Source organism: Sminthopsis crassicaudata, chromosome 1 (genome assembly GCF_048593235.1).
Source record: "Sminthopsis crassicaudata isolate SCR6 chromosome 1, ASM4859323v1, whole genome shotgun sequence".
In the NCBI taxonomy this organism is placed as follows: domain Eukaryota; kingdom Metazoa; phylum Chordata; class Mammalia; order Dasyuromorphia; family Dasyuridae; genus Sminthopsis; species Sminthopsis crassicaudata.
In genome coordinates this window covers 207,683,753-207,705,842 of record NC_133617.1, presented here as the reverse complement: position 1 = coordinate 207,705,842, position 22,090 = coordinate 207,683,753, and the positions used below count along the sequence as shown (strand labels likewise).

The window sequence follows — 22,090 nt, the reverse complement described above, 5'->3', positions numbered from 1 at the left end:
TGGGCTTTTATCCCAAAGAGATATTAAAGGAGGAAAAGGGACCCATATAGGCAAAAAATGTTTATGGCAACCTTTTTTATAGTGGCAAGAAACTGGAAACTGAATTGATGCCCCTCAATTAGAGAATGGCTGAATAAATTATAGTATATGAATGCTATGGAATATTATTGTTCTGTAAGGAATTACCAGCAGGATGTTTTCAGAGAGATCTGGAGAGATTTACATGAACTGATGCTAAGCAAAATGGTCAGAACCAGGAGATCATTATACATGGAAACAACAAGATTATACGATGATCAATTCTGACAGATATAGCTCTCTTCAACAAAGAGATGATTCAAGTCAATTTCAAAGTTTTAGTGATGAAGAGAGCCATCTACATCCAGAGAGAGGACTGTGATAACTCAGTGTTTCACAACATAGCATTTTCACTCTTTGTTGCTGTTTGCTTGCATTTTATTTTGCTTCTTTTTTTTCTGGTTTAATTTGATTTTTCTTTTGTTTCAAGATAATTGTATAAATATGTATGCATATATTGGATTTAACATATTTCTACTATATTTAACAAATATTGGACTACTTACCATCTAAACGATGTAGGAGAAGGGGTGAATTGGAACACAAGGTTTTGCAATTCTATTCACTAAAGTACCAAATTACCGCCAAAATTAAATGAAAAAGTTCAATTATTTTTGTAAGTTAATTGATATAGACAGTTAAAGTTGGTATAGCAAATTTTAAAAGTAATATATATATATATATGTACATATGTGTATATACATGCATTTAAATTTTAAAATATTATATACAAAGCTCCAGGTATAGAGCCAAAATGGTAGAGTAAAGAAAGGAAGCTGCTCAAGTCTTCAAGTTTCCCTAGAAAACTATATGAAACCAAGCCACTGAACAAAGCCTGATGGAGTGAAACAAGCCCATGAGAGAGTCTTAAACATGGCAGTTGAACAACTAAAATTCTCAGTTCTGGCTCAGTAATAGAGAAAATTAGTGTGGCAGCTTCCAGTCCCAGGACAAAAGGAAAACTTTGGGAAACCAGGCTGTTTCCTGAACAGAGCAAGCAAAGGTAATCACTACAAAGACAAGCAGCTGCTGTGCTCCAATTCAAGGTTCATAGCTGCACTGAAAGCACCACCATTACCCAGGAGCAGAGCTAGATCTTTTTATTTTTTTATTAATTTTGTAATTATAAATTTTTTTGACAGTACATATGCATGAGTATTTTTTATAGTATTATCCCTTGTATTTATTTTTCCAAATTTCCCCCTCCCTCCCTTTACTCCCTCCCCTAGATGACAGGCAATCCCATATGTATTAAATGTGTTACAGTATGACCTAGATACAATATATGTGTGTAAATCCAATTTTCTTGTTGCACATTAAGAATTGGATTCCGAAGGTATAAATAACCTGGGTAGAAAGACAGTAGTGCTAACAGATTACAATCAATTCCCACTATTCCTTCTCAGGGTGTAGTTGTTTCTATCCATCATTGATCAACTGAAAGTAAGTTGGATCTTCTTGATGTTGAGGATATCCACTTCCATCAAAATATATCTTCATACAGTATTGTTGTTGAAGTGTATAGTGATCTTCTGGAACTGCTCATTTCACTCAGCATCAGTTCATGTAAGTCTCTCCAAACCTCTCTGTATTCATCCTGCTGGTCATTTCTTACAGAGCAATAATATTCCATAACATTCATATAACATAATTTACCTAACCATTCTCCAATTGATGGACATCCATTCATTTTCCAGTTTCTAGCCACTACAAAAAGAGCTGCTACAAACATTTTGGCACATACAGGTCCCTTTCCCTTCTTTAGTATTTCTTTGAGATATAAATCCACTGCTAGGTCAAAGGGTATACACAGTTTGATAACATTTTGGGCATAGTTCCAAATTGTTCTCCAGAATGGCTGGATTCTTTCACAACTCCACCAACAATGTCCCAGTTTTCCCACATCCCTTCCAACATTCATCATTATTTGTTCATGTCATCTTAGCCAATCTGACAGGTGTGTAGTGGTATCTCAGAGTTCTCTTAATTTGCATTTCTCTGATCAGTAGCGACTTGGAACACTTTCAAACAAGTGGATATAGTTTCAATTTCATCATCTGAAAATTGTCTGTTCGTATACTTTGATCATTTATCAATTGGAAAGTGGTTTGATTTCTTATAAATTAGGGTCAGTTCTCTATAGATTTTGGAAATGAGGCCTTTATTGGAGCATTTAACTGTAAAAATATATTCCCAATTTGTTACTTCCCTTCTAATCTTGTTTGCATTAGTATTGTTTATACATAAACTTTTTAATTTGATGTAATTAAAATCTTCTATTTTGTCATCAATAATGATCTCTAGTTCTCCTCTGGTCATAAATTCCTTCCTCCTCCACAGCTCTGAAAGGTAGACTATGCTCTGTTCCTCTAATCTATTTATGATCTCATTCTTTATGCCTAAATCATGGACCCATTTTGATCTTATCTTGGTATATGGTGTTAAGTGTGGGTCCATATCTAATTTCTGCCATACTAATTTCCAGTTTTCCCAACAGTTTTTTTTTCAAATAATGAATTCTTATCCCAAAAGTTGATATCTTTGGGTTTGTCAAAAACTAGATTGCTATAGTTGTACCCTATTTGTCCTGTGTACCTAATCTGTTCCACTGATCAACAAGTCTATTTCTTAGCCAATACCAAATGGTTTTGGTGACTGCTGCTTTATAATACAGCTTTAGAACAGGTACAGCTAGAACACATTCATCTGACTTTTTTTTTTTTTTTCATTAATTTCCTTGAAATTCTCGACCTTTTATTCTTCCAAATGAATTTTGTTGTTATTTTTTTCTAAGTCATTAAAATAGTTTCTTGGGAGTCTGATTGGTATAGCACTAAATAAAAAGATTAGTTTGGGGAGTATTGTCATCTTTATTATATTCGCTCGGCCTATCCACAGGCACTGAATGTCTGTCCAATTATTTAAATCTGACTTTATTTTTGTGGCAATTGTTTTGTAATTTTGTTCATATAATTCCTGACATTTCTTTGGTATATGCATTCCCAAATATTTTATACTGTCAACATTTGTTTGGAATGGAATTTCTCTTTGTATCTCTTGCAGTTGCATTTTGTTGGTGATGTATAAAAATGCTGAGGATTTATATGGATTTATTTTGTATCCAGCAACATTGCTAAAGTTGTGAATGATTTCTAATAACTTTTTATTAGAATCTCTGGGGTTCTCTAAGTATACTATCATATCATCTGCAAAGAGTGACTGTTTGATTTCCTCATTATCTACTCGTATTCCTTTAATCTCTTTCTCGAATCTTATTGCCAAGGCTAGCATTTCTAATGCAATATTGAATAGTAATGGTGATAGTGGTCCACTTTGTTTCACTCCTGATTTTACTTGGAAATGTTCCCGTTGATCTCCATTACATATTATGCTTACTGATGATCTTAAATATATGCTCCAGACTATTCCATTTATTCCTATACTCTCAAGTGTTTTTAGTAGGAATAGATGTTGTATTTATAAAATGCTTTTTCTGCATCTATTGAGATGATCATATGGTTTTTAATAATCTGATTATTAATATGGTCAATTATACTAATAGTTTTCCTAATATTAAACCACCCCTGCATTCCTGATATAAATCCTACTTGATCATAGTGTATTATCGTGGGGATGATTTTCTGAAGTCTTTTTGCTAATATCTTAGTTAAGATTTTAGCACCATTATTCATTAAGGAGATTGGTCTATAGTTTTCTTTCTCAGTTTTCAACCTACCTGGTTTAGGTATCAGTACCATGTCTGTGTCATAAAAGGAGTTTAATAGGACTCCTTTATCCCCTATTTTTTCAAATAGTTTATATACCATTGGGGCTAATTGTTCTTTAAAGGTTTGGTAGGATTCACATGTAAATCCATCTGGTCCTGGGGATTTTTTTTCCTGGGGAGTTGATTGATAGCTTGTTCTATTTCTTTTTCTGAAATGGGACTATATAAGCAATTTACCTCCTCTTATGTTAATCTAGGAAGCCTATATTTTTGGAGGTAGTCATCCATTTCACTTAAATTATCAAATTTATTGGCATAAAGTTGGGCAAAGTTAACTCATTATTTCTCTAATTTCCTCTTCATTGGTGGAAAGATCCCCCTTTTCATTTTTAAAGCTAACAATTTGATTTTCCTCTTTCCTTTTTCTGATCAGATTTACCAAAGGTTTATCTACTTTTTTGGCTTTTTCTTAAAACCAACTCTTAGTTTTATTTATTAATTCGATAGTTTTTGTTTGTTTGTTTTGTTTTGTTTTGTTTTTGTTGTTGTTGTTGTTGTTTTACTTTCAATATTATTGATTTCTCCTTTTAATTTTTGTATTTCAAGTTTGATTTTTGGTTAGGGTGTTTAATTTGTTCTTTTTCTAGCTTTTTAACTTGCAGGCCCAATTCAATAATCTTTTCTTTCTCTATTTTATTCAAATAAGCCTCTAAATATATAAAAGTTCCCCTCATTACCGCTCTAGCTGCATCCCACAAATTTTGGTATGATGTCTCATCATTGTCATTATCTTGGGTGAAATTATTGTTTCTATAATTTGCTGTTTTACCCAGTCATTCTTCAAGATGAGGTTATTTAGTTTCCAATTACTTTTTAATGTATTTACCCCTAACTTCTCATTTAATGTAGTTTTCATTGCATTGTGATCTGAGAAGAAGGCATTTACTATTTCTACTTTCCTGCATTTAATTTTGACATCTTTATGTCCCAATATATGGTCAATTTTTGTATAGGTTCCATGAACTGCTGAGAAGAAAGTATACTCCTTTCTATCAACATTCAGTTTTCTCCAAAGATCTCAGTGGCTTCTCTGATCCCACAGTTCTCCCCAGCCTATTTGGCACAGTGTGCTAGCTCTTAGTCCAACTCTGTCCATGCTGATATTTTTTTCCTCCCCTCAGAACCAACCTTTTTTGTTGAAATTCCCAATTTTCTTCATCTGGTAAGTTGTGCTTCTAATCCTTGTGGTTTTTATCAGTCCAGTATTATTTTTGAGGCTGATTTAACTAGTTGGTATTGAGGGAAGAAGAGAGCTTACAAATTTGAGTGTATCTTCTCTGCCATCTTGGCTCCACTCTCCAAGAGCTATATCTTAAAAGTAAAAAATACAAAATACCAAAAGAAAAGGGGAAAAATGAACAAGAAACAGCAAAGAACCTTAATCATAAAAAGCAGCCACAAGCACAAACTCAGATGAGGACACAATATATGCAGAAGAGTGAGATAAATCATTGCAAATCCAAAAAGGTTTCTTGGAAATGCTCATAGAAGACTTCAAAAGACCAAAAAAAAAGTGAGCTAGAAGAAAATATGAGAAAAGAAATGAAAGACACACATGAGAGAATCAGCAGTTTGAAAATGAAAGGGAAAAATGAGGAAAACAACTACTTAAACAGTAGAATAAGCTAGGAACATTAATAGGATCCCTGAAAACCTAGATTTAATGGGGATAGAAAGAAATACATCTTTTTCTCAGCAGTATATGGACCTACACAGAAATAACTGTGCATTAGGACATAAAAACCTCACATTCAAATGCATAAAGACAGAAACAGTAAATTCTTCCTTTTCAGATCACAATGCAATAAGTAATTACTTTCAATAAAGGGCCAGGGAAAGACAGAAAAAAATCCAATTGGAAATCAAATAATATAATTCTGAAGAATAAATGTGTTAAACAAGAAAGAACAGAAAAAAATCCATAATTTCATCCAAGAAAAATGACAATAATGAGACAAAACAAATCTATGGAATGCTGTAAAAGCACTTCTTAAGGGAAATTTTATATCACTAAATAGCTACATAAATAAAGCAGAGAAAGAGGCATGTAACTAAAAAAAGCTAGAAAAAGAACATAAAAATTTTCCAATTAAGTACCAATTTAAAAATTATGAAAGGAGAGATTAATAAAATAGAAACTAAATAACAACTATTGAACTAATAAACAAAACAAAGAGTTTGTTTTATGAAAAAACTAACAAAATAGATAAACCATTCTTTAATTACCAGTATTAAAAATGAAAGGGATAAAATTACCACCACCAATGAAAAAAAAAATTACAGCCATAATTAGGAGCATTTTCCCCCCAATTCTATAGAAGCATGTCTGCTATTTACATTAAATGGATGAATATTTATAAAAATATTAATTGCCCAAATTCACAGAATAGGAAATAAAATACTTAAATAGGCCCATTACAGAAAAAAAAGAAATTGAAGAAGTCATTAATGAACTCCCTAAAAAAAAAAAATCTCCAAGGTCAGATGGATTCACGAGAGATTTTAAACAAATATTTAAAGAATATTTAATTCCAGTACTATGAAAACTATTTGGAACAATAGGTAAAAAGGTTGTTTTCTATGGCACAAATATAGCAATGATACCTAAACCAGAAGAGCCAAAATAGAGAAAGGAAATTAAAAATCATTTTCCCTAAGGATTTCCTTAAGGATAAAGGGAGCTTTCCTGAAAAATAATAATCAGTATATATTTAAAACCTCCAGCAAACATTACATTTTATAGAAAGGAGCTGGATGCATTCCCAAAAAGATAACAAGCAAAACGAGGATTCCCATTATCATCACTATTAGTCAACATTGTTAGAAATGTTGGTTTTAGCTATAAGAAGATAAAAATAAATTAAAGCAATTAGAATAGAGAATAAGGAAATATAACTATCGTTCTTGGCAGATGACATGATAATATACTTAGACTACATATATATATATATTGCATATATTATATATTATATGTATAAGTTATGTATATTATATATCATAGAAAAATTCCCTGGAAACAATTCACAATTTTAGCAAAGTCACATGATATAAAATAAATACACACAAATCAGCAGCATTTCTATATATTACTGACAAAGCCCATTAGCAAGAAATAGGAAGAAAAATTCCATTTAAAATTACTGTAGATAAAATAAAATACTCTATTTTTTATCTACCTGCCAAGACAAACCCAAAAACTATATGAACATAGTTACAAAACACTTCTCAAACAAATAAAATGAGATCAAAATAATTGGAAAAAAATATCAATTGTTCATGTCTGGGATGAGCTAATATAATAAAATGACAATTCTGCCTTAATTGGTCTACTTGTTCAGTGTCATACCAATGAAATTGTCAAAGCTTTACTTTGTAGAATTAGAACATATAATAACAAAATTCATCTGGAAGAACAAAAGGGCATGGATATCAAGAGAATTAATGAACAAAAAATACAAGAGATGGTGGCTTAGCTGTACCTAATTTAAAACTGTATTATAAAGCAGTAGTAAGCAAAACTATTTGGTACTTACACACAGCACAATAATTGAAATAATTGAATAGCAATCTAGTATTTGATAAACTGCCAAAAATAAGAACTCACTATTTGGCAAAAATTGTTTGGCAAATTGCAAAATAACATCAGAAAGTCAGCATAGACCTATATCTCACACTTCATTAAAAAATAAAGTCAGGGGCAGCTAGGTGGCACAGGGGATAGAGCACCAGCCCTGAATTCAGGAGGACCGGAGTTCAAATCTGGTCTCAGACACTTAATACTTCCTAACTGTGTGACCCTGGGCAAGTCAGTTAACCCCAGCCTCAGGCAAAAAAATAAATAAATAAATAAATAAAGTCAAACCGAATACATGATTTGGGCAAAAAGCATGATATCATAAACAAATTAGGAAAACAAGGGATAATTTAGTATTATATCTTTGGTGAAGGGAGGATTTTATAACCAAAGAACTAGCGATCATTAATGTTTGTGGCAGCTTTTTCATGGTATTAAAGAACTGTTACAGTTGTGGGTGCCCATCAATTGGGAAATGACTGAACAAGCTGTGCTACATGAAGGTAAAGGAATATTATTGTTCTATAAAAATGATGAACAAGTTGATTATAGAAAGGTCTGGAAAGATTTGCATGAACTGATCTTAAACAAAACAAGCAGAACCAGGAATACATTGTATTCAATAACAGTAAGACTGTGAGATGATCAATTATGAAAGAGTTGGTTTTCTCAGTGGTTCAGTAATTCAAAGCAATCCCAATAGTCTTTTGACAGACAATGCTAACTGCACCTAGAAAAGAGATCTAAGGAGACTGAATGTAAATCAATACTTCCTATGTTCATTTCTTTTTTTCTGTTTTTTTTTTTTTTAATCTCTCCCATGGTTTTTCCCTTTTGTTCTGATTTTTCTCTCCCAGCATGATTTATAAAGCAAAATATAGTACAAAAAATTAAAAAACAAATTTAAAAAAATTCAAATTAAAACTTCTCTGAGATACTATGTCAAAATATTATATACATTAACACATATATGCACATGAGTACACACATATTTATATACACATATATGCATATAAATAGGCAAATATCTATTATTTTTCATTTCTATTATTCAGCTTAGTTTTCTACAAGTATATGTGCATGTCCATGTGTGTCACTGCCACAGGTGTATATGCACATATACATATACAAATATACATATCTTAAATACAGATTCTTAAAAAATTTACAAATCTCAACTGTGTGCTCTGTCTTTCTATCTATCTATCTAATCATCTATCTATTTATCCATCTGTCTCTCATCTATCTGTTTTGCTCAAATTTTCTGATTTATGAAAAGAGTATGTTCATGTATCCATGACTGTTCATTTTTTTGATTTGTCTAAACAACAAAGTTTATATTATTTTATAAATTATTTCATCTGATTGTAAAGTTTAAATATCTCTTACTAAAAATTGAGAGCTGAGATAATAGTCACTGTCATGTATTTAACACTTGATTTATTAAGACCCCAGCACCTTTTGTTGCCTAGATGATTATTTTAGATTTCTCTCCAATTTACCTGATCACATTTAATTTATTGCAAATAATTCCTTCCCTGTCTCATGATTAGTGAACTGTCATTGTACCACATGTACATGTTCAGAGTAAACAACAGATTATATGAGCATATGCTAGGATTAAAATAAGATTAAAGATCAGTTAAGCTACTTCAGTCCATTTTTATTTTGCTTAAATAAAATTAAGACAAAATATTTAAGTTTTGTTGTTCAGTTTTTTCAATTATGTCTGATTCTTTCTCAAGTCATTTGGAGTTTTCTTTGCAAAAACAGTGGAGTCCTATGCCGTTTCCTTCTCCACCTTATTTTATAGATAAGGAAAATGAATAAAACAGAGTTAAGTACCAAGGGTCATAGAGTTAGTGTCTAAAGCCATCTCCCTACCTCTAGGTCTGGAAAAGTATAATTGTGGGTATTTTGACAGTTCAGAATACTTCTATTTATCTGAAATATTTCTTGCTAGAATTTCTAGTCATTTTCATATTTCCTTTTTTTTTTTTTAACTAGATTGAAGAGACAAAAATTTATGAGTTCTGCGGATGAAATCAAATTGAGTGCTAAATATACCTCTGAGAATTCCACAGAAGCAGAGAATGAAGAAGAAGGTGGCCATTCTGTTTCATAAAGCAGGGGACATGTGGATTTATTAAATTAGAACTCAAGAAAAAGAAAATAGAAATAGAATGTAGGAGGGAAATGAACTGTAAAAATTTCATATAGAAATAGGACATTTTGCAAGCATTTTATCCTTTACCAACAGTTTTGCATAAAACAAATGTATCTCTCTTATTGTCTAGAAAAAGGAAAAGAAAAGTAACAAAATAAAAGGAAAAAGAAACAGGTTGAGACTTTATGTGTGAATTATACACTCTATTAATGTTGTTTTTTCCACAAATACACTTGTTCATATTTTTGCACCTCTCTCTTTGTTGTCACTGACAAAAGTTGTGGAATTTTAAATGTGCTATGTAAAAAGTAGAGACAATAGTTTATAAGATTGTAGAAAAAATGAAACTTAAGTTTATTGTTCATCCCTACACATCATAATGCACATATGAGACAAAAAGTATGCTTTAATAAAGAACATAATTCCTTAATTTACATTTTTATCAGTAAACTTAGCAAAATATTACTATCAATTTAACGTGATTAAATGAAAATTAATTAGTATATTGACAATAAAATTATTTTTTATTTATTTGAAAAATTAGAGATATAGACATATGGGATAAAAGGTGGTTCAATAGCTCCTATATTTTTTCTAAGTGTGATGATTTGGTTTCTGTCTCCATTGACCTTTCACTAACTTGTAGGGTGTTTTATATAAAAAAAGCAGTTATAAGTTTGGAATATGTGGCTTATTTTGAGTCACACAGCAAGGTGCAGAGATAGAGACATATACTTAGAAATAGTATGGCACTATTAAAATCATTTACATGACTTATTTGATAGGCAAACACTAATGGTTGCAATAACTATCAACTCCTTGAATTATATTCTTTTAAAAGTCTATGTTCCTCAAAACTAGTATACAATTGGTAGGAAAAATATCAAGATACAAAATGAAGATATGGGTAATCTATTAAATGTAGTAAAAGTGCAAATAGATTTATTCATATAGATTTAATGAAGTAGATAGGAAGAATGTGTCAAAAATAAACATCTATAGGACTTCCGGCCAAGATGGCAGCATGGAGGCAGACAGCTGCTTGGGCTCCATGTTTTCTCTCAGGATTTACTTCATGACAAGCCTCAGAGTTAATGCTTGACTGGAAAAGAAACCCACAAATAATCACCAACAGAAGACATCCTTGAAATTCGCCAGAGAAGGTCTGTGTTTGCTCAGGGCAGGGTCAAACAGACTGGGTGTAGATTGAGGGCAGGCAGCCATCGTGAGACAGATAGCTCACACAACTCAGACCTGGAGTGGGGAGGGGGAGATCTCTGCCATTTCTGTGAAAATACTTTTTTCCCCAGTGTGGATATTTGGTCTTGACAGCAAGCCAGGAGCAGCAGAGAGGGTGTAAACACCAGAAGTGAAGAATAAAACCCCAGAAAGCCAGTGTCTCTCAGAATCCCGCCATCTCCACCACCACCCAGAGTGACTCAGCACGTTCTTAGAGGCTCAGAGTGCAGACGTAGCACAGCCATCGCTGTCTTGTTAGTGGCTCGCTGCTGCCCTCCCCCCAGTCTGTAGAGGAAGCCCATTAACACCATCCAGCCCCAGCCCCTCCAAAACAGACCAGTTGTTTCTCTTGTCAATTTGTTTTTTTCAATTCCGCTCTGACAAAATGAACAAAAAATTCAAAAGTGCTCTAACCATTGACAGCTTCTGTATGGAGAGAGAGCAGACTTCAAATACTAAGGAGACTAAAAACATACTGTCCCCAGAGGAATCCCCTAAGGGGGATATGATCTGCAGTTCAATACAAAAGAATCTCATAGAGAAAATCAAAAAGGTTCTCACAAGAGAGCTAGAAGAGAAATGGGAAAAGGAAAGGGAAGCTTGGCAAGAGAGCCTGGAGAAGTCATGCAGAGGGGATAAAGAGATCAAATTATTGAATAAAATTAGTGAGCTGGAAAAAGAAAACAGCTCTCTAAAAAAGAAAATGGATAAAATGCAAAAAAATTCCATAGAAGAAAAAAACTCACTTAAAAACACAATTGGACAATTACAAAAGATATAAAAAAAGTGAGTGAAGAAAATACATCATTGAAAATTATACTCAAACAAGTAGAAATGAATGACTCAAGGAGAAACCAATAGTCAAGAAAAATCAGAAAAATGAAACAATTGAAAAGAATGTCAAGTACCTTATTAAAAAGACAACAGATGTGGAAAACAGATCCAGGAGAGAAAATTTGAGAATAATCGGACTCCCTGAAAAATGTGAGGAAAAAAAGAGCTTGGACACTATTTTCGAGGAAATTATCAAAGAGAACTGCCCAGACATTTTGGAAACAGAGGGTAAAATAGACATTGAAAAAATACTTCGATCAGCTTCTGAAAGGGACCCTAAAATAAAAATGCCAAGAAATATAGTGGCCAAGTTCAAGAACCAACAGACAAAGGAAAAAAATACTGGAAGCTGCTAGAAAAAAGCAATTCAGATATAGAGGAGCCACAATAAGGATAACCCAGGATCTAGCAGCATCCACATTAAAAGAACGAAGGGCCTGGAATATGATATTCTGAAAGGCTAAGGAACTTGGTATGCAGCCAAGAATAACTTACCCAGAAAAAATGAGCATCCTTTTCCAGGGAAGAAGATGGACATTTAAAAAAATAAATAAATTCCATCTATTCTTGATGAAAAAACCAGACCTACAAAAATGTTTGATCTTCAAATATAGAACTCAAGAGATTTCTAAAAAGGGTAAAAAGAAATCTTGAGAACAATACTTCTGCCATAAAATTATGTAAAGAACATATGTATAATTTGTCCTAGAAACTAGAGGTGGAAAGGAAATTATATCATAAAAAAGTGTAAAGTGGTGGTACCACATTTCATGAAGAGGCAAAGGTAACCTACTATATCTGAGAGAAAGAAAGGAGGGAGATGAATATAGTGTGTATCAATAGACATATTCGATTTATGGTGAAGCTTCTTCCACTTCACTGAAAAGTGAGAGGGAAGGAGTAAGCTAAGAGGAAGGGAATACAGAATTTGTGAGGAAAAGGGGTAAAATAAGAGGAGGAACTTTAAGGTGAGGGGGATCCTAAAAAGGGAGGGCTGTGAAAAGCAAGTGGTGTTCACAAGTTTTATACTGGGTAGGGGGGTAAGAGGGAAGGAAAGGAGAAAAGCATAAACAGGGGTTAAAAGGATGGCAAGCAATATAAAATTAGTCATTCTAACTATAAATGTGAATGGGGTAAACTCCCTTATAAAGAGAAAGCAGTTAGCAGATTGGATTAAAAGTCAGAATCCTACTATAAGTTGTTTACAGGAAACACACCTGAAACTGGGTGATACATTCAAACTAAAAGTAAAATGGTGGAGCAGAATCTACTATGCTTCAGGCAAAGCCAAAAAAGCAGGGATAGCCATCCGCATCTCAGATCAAGCAAAAACAAAAATTGATCTAATTACAAGAGATAAGGAAGGGCATTATATCCTGCTAAAGAGTAGCATCAATAATGAAGCAGTATCAATATTAAACATATATGGACCAAGTGGTGCAGCATCTAAATTCTTAAAAGAGAAATTAAGAGAGCTGCAAGAAGAAATAGACAGCAAAACTATAATAGTGGGAGATCTCAACCTTGCATTCTCAGAATTAGATAAATCAAACCACAAAATAAATAAGCAAGAAGTCAAAGAGGGAAATAGAATACTAGGAAAGTTTGATATGATAGATCTTTGGCGAAAGCTAAATGGAGACAGAAAGGAGTATACTTTCTTCTCAACAGTTCATGGAACCTATACAAAAATTGATCATATTCTAGGGCATAAAAGCCTCAAAATCAAATGCAGTAAGGCAGAAATAGTAAATGCATCCTTTTTAGGATGCAATTAAAATTACATTTAATAAAAAGCCAGCGGAAAATAGACTAAAAATATTTGGAAACTAAATAATCTTATACTAAAGAATGATTAGGTAAAACAGCAAATCATAGACATAATTAATAACTTCCCAAGAAAATGACAATAATGAGACATCATACCAAAATGTATGGGATACAGCCAAAGCAGTAATAAGGGTAAGTTTTATATCTTTAGAGGTTTACTTGAATAAAATAGAGAAAGAGAAGATCAGTGAACTAGGCTTAAAACTTAAAAAGCTAGAAAAAGATCAAATTAAAAACCCCCAACCAAATACTAAACTTGAAATTCTAAAATTAAAAAGAGAAATTAATAATATTGAAAGTAAAAAAAAAAAACCTATTGAACTAATAAATCTAAGAGTTGATTTTATGGAAAAAAAAACAATAAAATAGCTAAATCTTTTGTAAATCTGATTAGAAAAAGGAGAGAGGAAAATCAAATTGTTAGCCTTAAAAATGAAAAGGGGGAACTTTACACCAATGAAGAAGAAGTTAGAGAAATAATAAGGAGTTACTTTGCCCAGCTTTATGCCAATAAATCAGATAACTAAGTGAAATGGATGAGTACCTCCAAAAATATAGATTTCCCAGATTAACAGAGGAGGAAGTAAATTGCTTAAATCGTCCCATTTCAGAAAAAGAAATAGATCAAGCAATTAATCAACTCCCTAAGAAAAAATCTCCAGAACCATATGGATTTACATGTGAATTCTACCAAACATTTAAAGAACAATTAGCCCCAAAGCTATAAAACTATTTGAAAAAAATATGGAATAAAGGAGTCCTACCAAATTTCTTTTATGACACAGACATGATACTGATAACCAAACCAGGGTAGGTTGAAAACAGAGAAAGAAAACTATAGACCAATCTCCCTAATGTATATTGATGCAAAATTCTTAAATAAGATATTAGCAAAAAAGACTACAGAAAACCATACCTAGGACAACACATCATGATCAAGTAGGATTTATACCAGGAATGAAGAGCTGGTTCAATATTAGTAAAACTATCAGTATAATTAACCATATTAATAACCAAATTAACAAAATTATATAAAATTATAACAAAAATTATATGATCATCTCAATAGATGCAGAAAAAGCATTTGATAAAATTCAACATTCATTTCTATTAAAAACACTTGAGAGTATAGGAATAAATGGATTTTTCCTTAAGATAAACAGTAGCATCTACTTAAAACCATCAATAAAAATCATATGTAATGGGGAAAGATTGCAACCATTCCCATTAAGATCAGGGGTGAAACAAGGAATTAGAGCAGGTAATGAAAAAAACAAATTATCACTCTTTCCTGATGATATGACGGTATACATAGAGAACCCCAAATATTCAAGTAAAAAGCTATTAGAAATAATCCACACTTTTAACAAAGTTGCAGGATACAAAATAAATCCACATAAATCATCAGCATTCTTATATGTCACTAACAAAATCCAACACTTAGAGTTACAGAGAGAAATTCCAATTAATGTAACTACTGATAGTATTAAATAGCTAGGAATCTATCTGCCAAGGGAAAATCAGAAACTACATGAACAAAACTACAAAACAGTTTCCACACAAAATAAGTCCAATCTAACCTATTGCAAAAACATTAAATGCTCTTGGATAGGGTGAGCAAATATAATAAAGATGACAATACTACCTAAACTAGTATATTTATTTAGTGCTATACCAATCAGACTCCCAAAAAACTATTTTAATGACCTAGAAAAAATAACAACAAAGTTCATATGAAAAGAACAAAAGTTCAAGAATTTCAAGGGAATTAATAAATAAAAATTTAAAAAAATCAAATGAAGGTGACCTAGCTGTACCAGATCTAAAATTATATTATAAAGCATTGGTTACCAAAACCATTTGGTACTGGCTAAGAAATACACTAGTTGATCAGTTGAATAGGTAAGGTCAAAAGGACAAAATAATCAATAACTCTAATAACCTAGTGTTTGACAAACTCAAGGACCCCAGCCATTGGGATGAGATCTCAATGTTTGAAAAAAATTGCTGGGAAAATTGGAAAAAAATATGGAAGAAACTAGGCATTGACCAACACTTAACACTGTACACCAAGGTCATGTCAAAATGGGATCATGACCTAGGCATAAAGAATGAGATTATAAATTAATTAGAGGAACATAGGATAGTTTACCCCTCACAAGTGAAAGAGGAATGAATTTATGTCCAAAGAAGAACTAGAGATCATTATTGATCCCAAAGTAGAAAATTTGATTATATCAAATTCAAAAGTTTTTGTACAAGCAAAACTAATGCAGATAAGATTAGAAGGGAAACAATAAACTGGGAAAACTTTTTTTTACAGCAAAAGTTTTAGATAATGTCCTCATTTCCAAAATGTATAGAGAATTGACTCTAATTTATAAGAAATCAAGCCAATCTCCAATTGATAAAGGATCAAAGGATATGAACAGACAATTCTCAGATGAAGAAATTGAAAGTATCTCTAGTCACATGAAAAGATGCTGTAAGACATTATTTATAAGAGAAATGCAAATTAAGACAACTCTGAGATACCACTACACACCTGTCAGATTGGCTAGAATGACAGGGAAAGATAATGCAGAATGTTGGAGGGGATGTGGGAAAAAGAGAAACTGATATATTGTTGGTGGAGTTGTGAATATATCCAGCCATTCTGGAGAACAATTTGGAACTATGCTCAAAAAGTTATCAAAGTGTGCGAACCTTTTGACTCAGTAGCATTGCTACTGGATTTGTATCCCAAAGAGATCTTTAAAAAGGGAAAGTAGACCTGTATGTGCAAGAATGTTTGTGGCAGCCCTCTTTTTGGTGGCCAGAAACTGGAAATTATGTGGATGCCCATCAATTGCAGATTGGCTGAATAAATTGTGGTATATGAATATTATGGAATATTATTGTTCTGTAAGAAATGACCAACAGGATGATTTCAAAAAGACCTGGGGAGACTTACATAAACTGATGCTGAGTGACATGAGCAGGACCAGGACATCATTGTATACTACAACAACAATGATATATGATGACCAATTCTGATGGATGTGGCCATTTTCAACAATGAAATGAGCCAAAGCAGTTACAATGGAGCAGTAATGAACTGAACCAGCTACACCTATTAAAAGAACTCTAGGAGATGATTATGAATCTATACATAGAATTCAATCCCTCTAATTTGGTCCGCCTACATTTTGGATTTCCTTCACAGGCTAATTGTACACTATTTCAAAATCCATTTTTTTTTGTACAGCAAAACAACTGTTTGGAAATGTATACATATATTGTATTTAATTTACACACTAACATATTTAACATTGGTCAACCTGCCATCTGGGGGGTGGGGGAAGGAGGGGAAAAATTATTACAAAAGGTTTGACAATTGTCAATGTTGTAAAATAACCCATGAATATAGCTGGTAAATAAAAACTATTAAAATATTTTTGAAAGACACTTGAGAATATAGGAATAAATGTACTTTTCCTTAAAATAATCAGTAGCATCTATTTAAAACCATCAGTAAAAATTATATCTATTGGGGATAAACTAGAACAATTCCCACTAAGATCAGGAGTGAAGCAAGTTTGCTCACTATCACCATTACTATTCAATATTGTATTAGAAATCCTAGCTTTGAAGATGGCAGAGAAGCTAGATGGAACTTTTTAAGCTCTCTAATTCCCTTTCTACCAAGTATTTAATTCAGCCTCAAAAACATTGCTTGACTGATAAAACCCAGGAAGATTGGAAATACAAAACTTACCAGCAAAAGAGAATCTAGAATATCGCCAAAAAAGATTTGACCTGAGGGTGAGGGAGCAGACCAGTGCAGGGCAGGAATAGAAATGGGAGCAGAACAGCCTCTGTGGTTGGAAGGTTTACAAAGAGATCTCTGCTGTAGCCTGACTGCTTTGCTTTGGTGGCAGAGTAGGGGACCAGCACAGAAGTTGGAGCCTGCGCTAGTGGTTATGCTGAGGGATTCCAAAGCCCAAGAGGCTCTGGCTGCGCCCACCCAGGACCGAAAGTGACCTAGCCCAGACCATAACATAGCTCTTCGCTGCATTCTGCAGTGAGGGGCTCTTAGGGGGAAGTCACACACAGCAGGGGCACAACCCAGGGCAGCCTTTCATCTGCATAGTGAGGGGCTCACCTGGAATAATGGAATTTCCCAGTCTGACTGCACTCCCGCAGGCAGGGTCACTTCCAGTATGGTGAGGGACAGGATGATCACAAATACTCAAAGTGAGTGTGGGGGGGGGGAGGGCAGTGATACCTTTGCTCCTTAACCACTAGCCCAAAGGCGGTCACTAGTCCTGACAGTGGGGCTCCTAGCAGGGCACTTACACAGTCCAGCCTGTGGTACCCAGGCCTAGTCACTGCCAAGTGGAGCTGTTTCCAGAGCCCTCCTACAGCTCGGCTGTTCCTTGCAGCCCATTGAGAGGGAAAATACTGCCCATAAACCCATCCTCATTCTGCAGAGGAAGCTGGTGATCCCCTTGCCCTGAGGGCAGACCCTGAAGGCTTTGAAAAAAAATGAGCAAAAAAATGAAGAACCTATGCAGAAAAGGAGCTGGCTTCCAAACCTGAGGAAGCTAATACAGACAGCCTCCAGACAATTCCCCAAATAACACTCTCCTAGAAGAAACTATTAAAAATCTGAAGAGAGAATTGGAAGAAAAATGGGGAAAGGAAAGAGAAGTTATGATAGAGAATAACAATTTCCTGAAATGTGAATTAGAAAAGGTAAACAACTTCCTGAAATGTGAATTGGAAATGGTAAAGAATTCACAGGAAGTGCAGGGAAACAGAATTAATGAGTTGGAAAAAGTAAAAAAATTCACAAGAAAGTAGGATTTGTGAATTCAAAAAGATAAAGAATTCCTAAGAAAGTAAAGTTTGTGAACTGGAAAAAGAAAATAACACACTAAAAAATAAATTTAGTGAAATGGAAAAAAATGCCATGGAGCAAAACAACTCATTTGAAAACTCAACTGGACATATACAAAAAGGAGTTTAAAAAGCTAATTAAGAAAATAACTCATTAAAAATCAGAACTGAACAAATAAAAATGAATGATTCACTGAGACACCAAGAATCAGTCAAGCAAAGCCAAAAAAATGATGTCAGCTATCTACTTGCCAAAACGACAGACCTGGAAAATAGATCTAGGAGAGGCAATCTGAGGATTATTGGACTTCTCAAAAATTATGATGAAAAAAAGAGCCTAGCTACTATTTTACAGGAAATCATCAAAGAGAACTGCCCAGACATAATAGAACCATAAGGTAAAATAGGCATTGAAAGAATTCATTGAACACCTTCTGAAAAAGACCCTGGGGAAAAAAAAAAAAAGAACTCCACAGAACATTGCGGCCAAATTTCAGAACTATCAGACTAAGGAAAAAATATTACAAGTAGCTAAGAAAAAGCAATTCAAATACCAAGGTGCCACAATAAGGGTCACTCAAGAACTGGCTGCCTCTATATTAAAGGATCTAAGGGCTTGGAATCTGATATTCTGAAAGGCAAAAGAACTTGGAATGCAGCCAAGAATAAACCACCCAGCTAAGTTGAGCATTTCTTTCCATGGAAGAAGATGGACATTTAATGAAACAGAAGAATTCCATATGTATATAAGTAAAAAACCAGATCTAAAGAAAAAATCTGATCTCCAATCATAAAACTAAAGAGAAGCAGAAAAAGGTAAAAGGGACTCTTAAGAACTGTATGTTGTGGATATACATTAAGACTACATATATAATTTGATTTTAAGGATACAACAACAACAAAAAAGGGAAGTAGAAATGGAAAGGGGATAATGTAATAAAAAGGGGAAAGAGGAGATAAAAAGAGGCAAACCACAACTCACAAAGAGTCAAAGAAAACCTATCATATCTGAGGGAAGTTAAAGAGGGGGAGAACCATTGTTGGACCCTTACTCCCATTAGAATTGGCTCAAAGAGAAAATAATTAACATATTAGATTTACAGAAAATTCTTTCCTACTTCATTAAAAAGAGGGAAAGGAAAAAGAAAAGAGCCATAAGGAAAGGGAATAAGAAAGAGAAAAAGATTTTAAAGTCAGAGGGAGGGATATTAAAGAGGGAGGGCTGCGTGACGCAAGTGGGGCTCATAAGTTTAATACTTGGGAAGGGGTTCAGTGGGGGTAAGGGAAAAAGCATAATCAGGGCATATTTTGATGGCAGGAAATACAGAATTAGTAATTTTAACTGTAAATGTGAAAGGGATGAACTCTCCCATTAAGTGTAAGTGGATAGCAGACTGGATCAAAAGTCAGAACCCTACATACAATATGTTGTTTACAGGAAACACATTTAAAGCAGGAAGATACTTACATAGTAAAGGTAAAAGGCTGGAGCAGAATCTATTATGCTTCAAGTGTAGTCAAAAAAGCAGGGGTAGCCATCCTTATCTAAGATCAAGCAAAAGGAAAAAATTGGTCTAATCAAAAGACATAAGGAAGGAGAGTACATTTTGTTAAAGGGTAGCATAGACAATTAAGCCATATCAATACTAAACATATATGCACCAAGTGGTATAGCATCTAATTTCCTAAAGGAGAAGTTAAGAGAGTTGCAAGAAGAAATAGATAGCAAAATAATAATAATGGGAGATCTCAACCTTGTACTCTCAGAATTAGATAAATCAAACCACAAAACAAATAAGAAAGAAATTAAAGAGGTAAGTCAAAAATTCTACCAAACATTCAAAGAACAATTAGCCCCAAAGCTATATATACTATTTGAAAAAATAGGGATTGAAGGAGTCCTACCAAATTCCTTTTATGATACAAACTTGGTACTGATACCCAAACCAGGTAGGTTGAAAATGGAGAAAGAAACCTATAGACCAATCTCCCTAATGATTATTAATCCTAAAATCTTAAATAAGATATTAGCAAAAAGACTCCAGAAAATCATCCCCAGAATAATGCACCATGATCAAGTAGACTTTATACCAGGAATGCAGGGCTGGTTCAATATTAGGAAATCTATCAGTACAATTTGCCATATTAATAATCAAATTAACAAAAATCATATGATCATTTCAATAGATGCAGAAAAAGCATTTGATAAAATCCAACATCCATTCCTATTAAAAACACTTGAGTGTATAGGAATAAATGGATTTTTCCTTAAGATAATCATTAGCATCTATTTAAAACCATCAAGAAGCATCATATGTAATGGAGAAAGATTGCAACCATTCCCATTAAGATCAGGGGTGAAACAAAGTTTTCCATTATCACCATTGCTATTAAATATTGCATTAGAAATGCTAGCTTTGGCAATAAGAGTGGAGAAAGAATTAGAAAGAAAGGAATTAAAGTAGATAATGAGGAAACCAAATTATGACTCTTTGCATATGATATGATGGTATACATAGAGAACCCCAAAGACTCAACTAAAAAGCTATTAGAAATAATCCACACCTTTAGCAAAGTTGCAGGATACAAAATAAATCCACATAAATCATCAGCATTCTTATATGTCACTAACAAAATCCAACACTTAAGAGTTACAGAGAGGAATTCCAATTAAAGTAACTACTGATAGTATTAAATAGCTAGGAATCTATCTGCCAAGGGAAAATCAGAAACTACATGAACAAAACTACAAAACAGTCTCCACACAAAATAAGTCCAATCTAACCAATCACAAAAATATTAAATGTTCTTGGATAGGGTGAGCAAATATAATAAAGATGACAATACTACCTAAACTAATCTATTTATTTAGCGCTATACCAATCAGATTTCCAAAAAACAATTTTAATGACCTAGAAAAAATACAACAAAGTTCATATGGAAAAACAAAGGTTCAAGAATTTCAAGGGAATTAATAAAAAAAAAATCAAATGAATGTGACCTAGCTGTACCAGATCTAAAATTATATTATAAAGCAAAACCATTTGGTATTGGCTAAGAAATAGTCTAGTTGATCAGTGGAATAGGTTAGGTCCAAGGGACAAAATAATTAATAATTCTAACAACCTAGTGTTTGACAAACCCAAGGACACCAGCCTTTGGGATAAGAACTCAATGTCTGAGAAAAATTGCTTTGAAAATTGGAAATTAATATGGCAGAAACTAGGCATTGATCCACACTTAACACCATACACCAAGGTCAGGTCAAAATGGGTTCATGACCTAGGAATAAGGAATGAGTTTATAAATAAATTGGAGGAACAAAGGATAGTTTACCTCTCAGACCTGTGGAAGAGGAATGAATTCATGACTAAAGAAGAGCTAGAGATCACTATTGATCACAAAATAGAAAACTTTGATTATATCAAATTGAAAAGTTTTTATACAAACAAAATCAATGCAGATAAGATTATAGAAGGGAAACAATAAACTGGGAAAACATTTTTCAGTCAAAGGTTCAGATAAAGGCCTAATTTCCAAAATATATAGAGAATTGATTCTAATATATAAGAAATCAAGCCAATCTCCAGTTGATAAATGGTCAAAGGATATGAACAGACAATTCACAGATGAAGAAATTGAAACTATTTCTAGTCATATGAAAAGATGCTCCAAATCATTAATAATCAGATCAATGCAA

The 22,090-nt window shown here is 33.2% G+C and overlaps 1 protein-coding gene across 1 annotated transcript in view; it reads left to right on the top strand.

The window, feature by feature from the left end:
• Positions 1-9,625, top strand: part of CCDC102B (coiled-coil domain containing 102B) — a 620,750-nt gene extending 611,125 nt beyond the window's left edge. Inside the window, 1 exon segment of the mRNA XM_074279195.1 lies at positions 9,447-9,625. Coding sequence (XP_074135296.1) covers positions 9,447-9,564 — 118 coding nt within the window. The 3' untranslated portion in view covers positions 9,565-9,625.
• Positions 9,626-22,090: the final 12,465 nt, after the last annotated feature.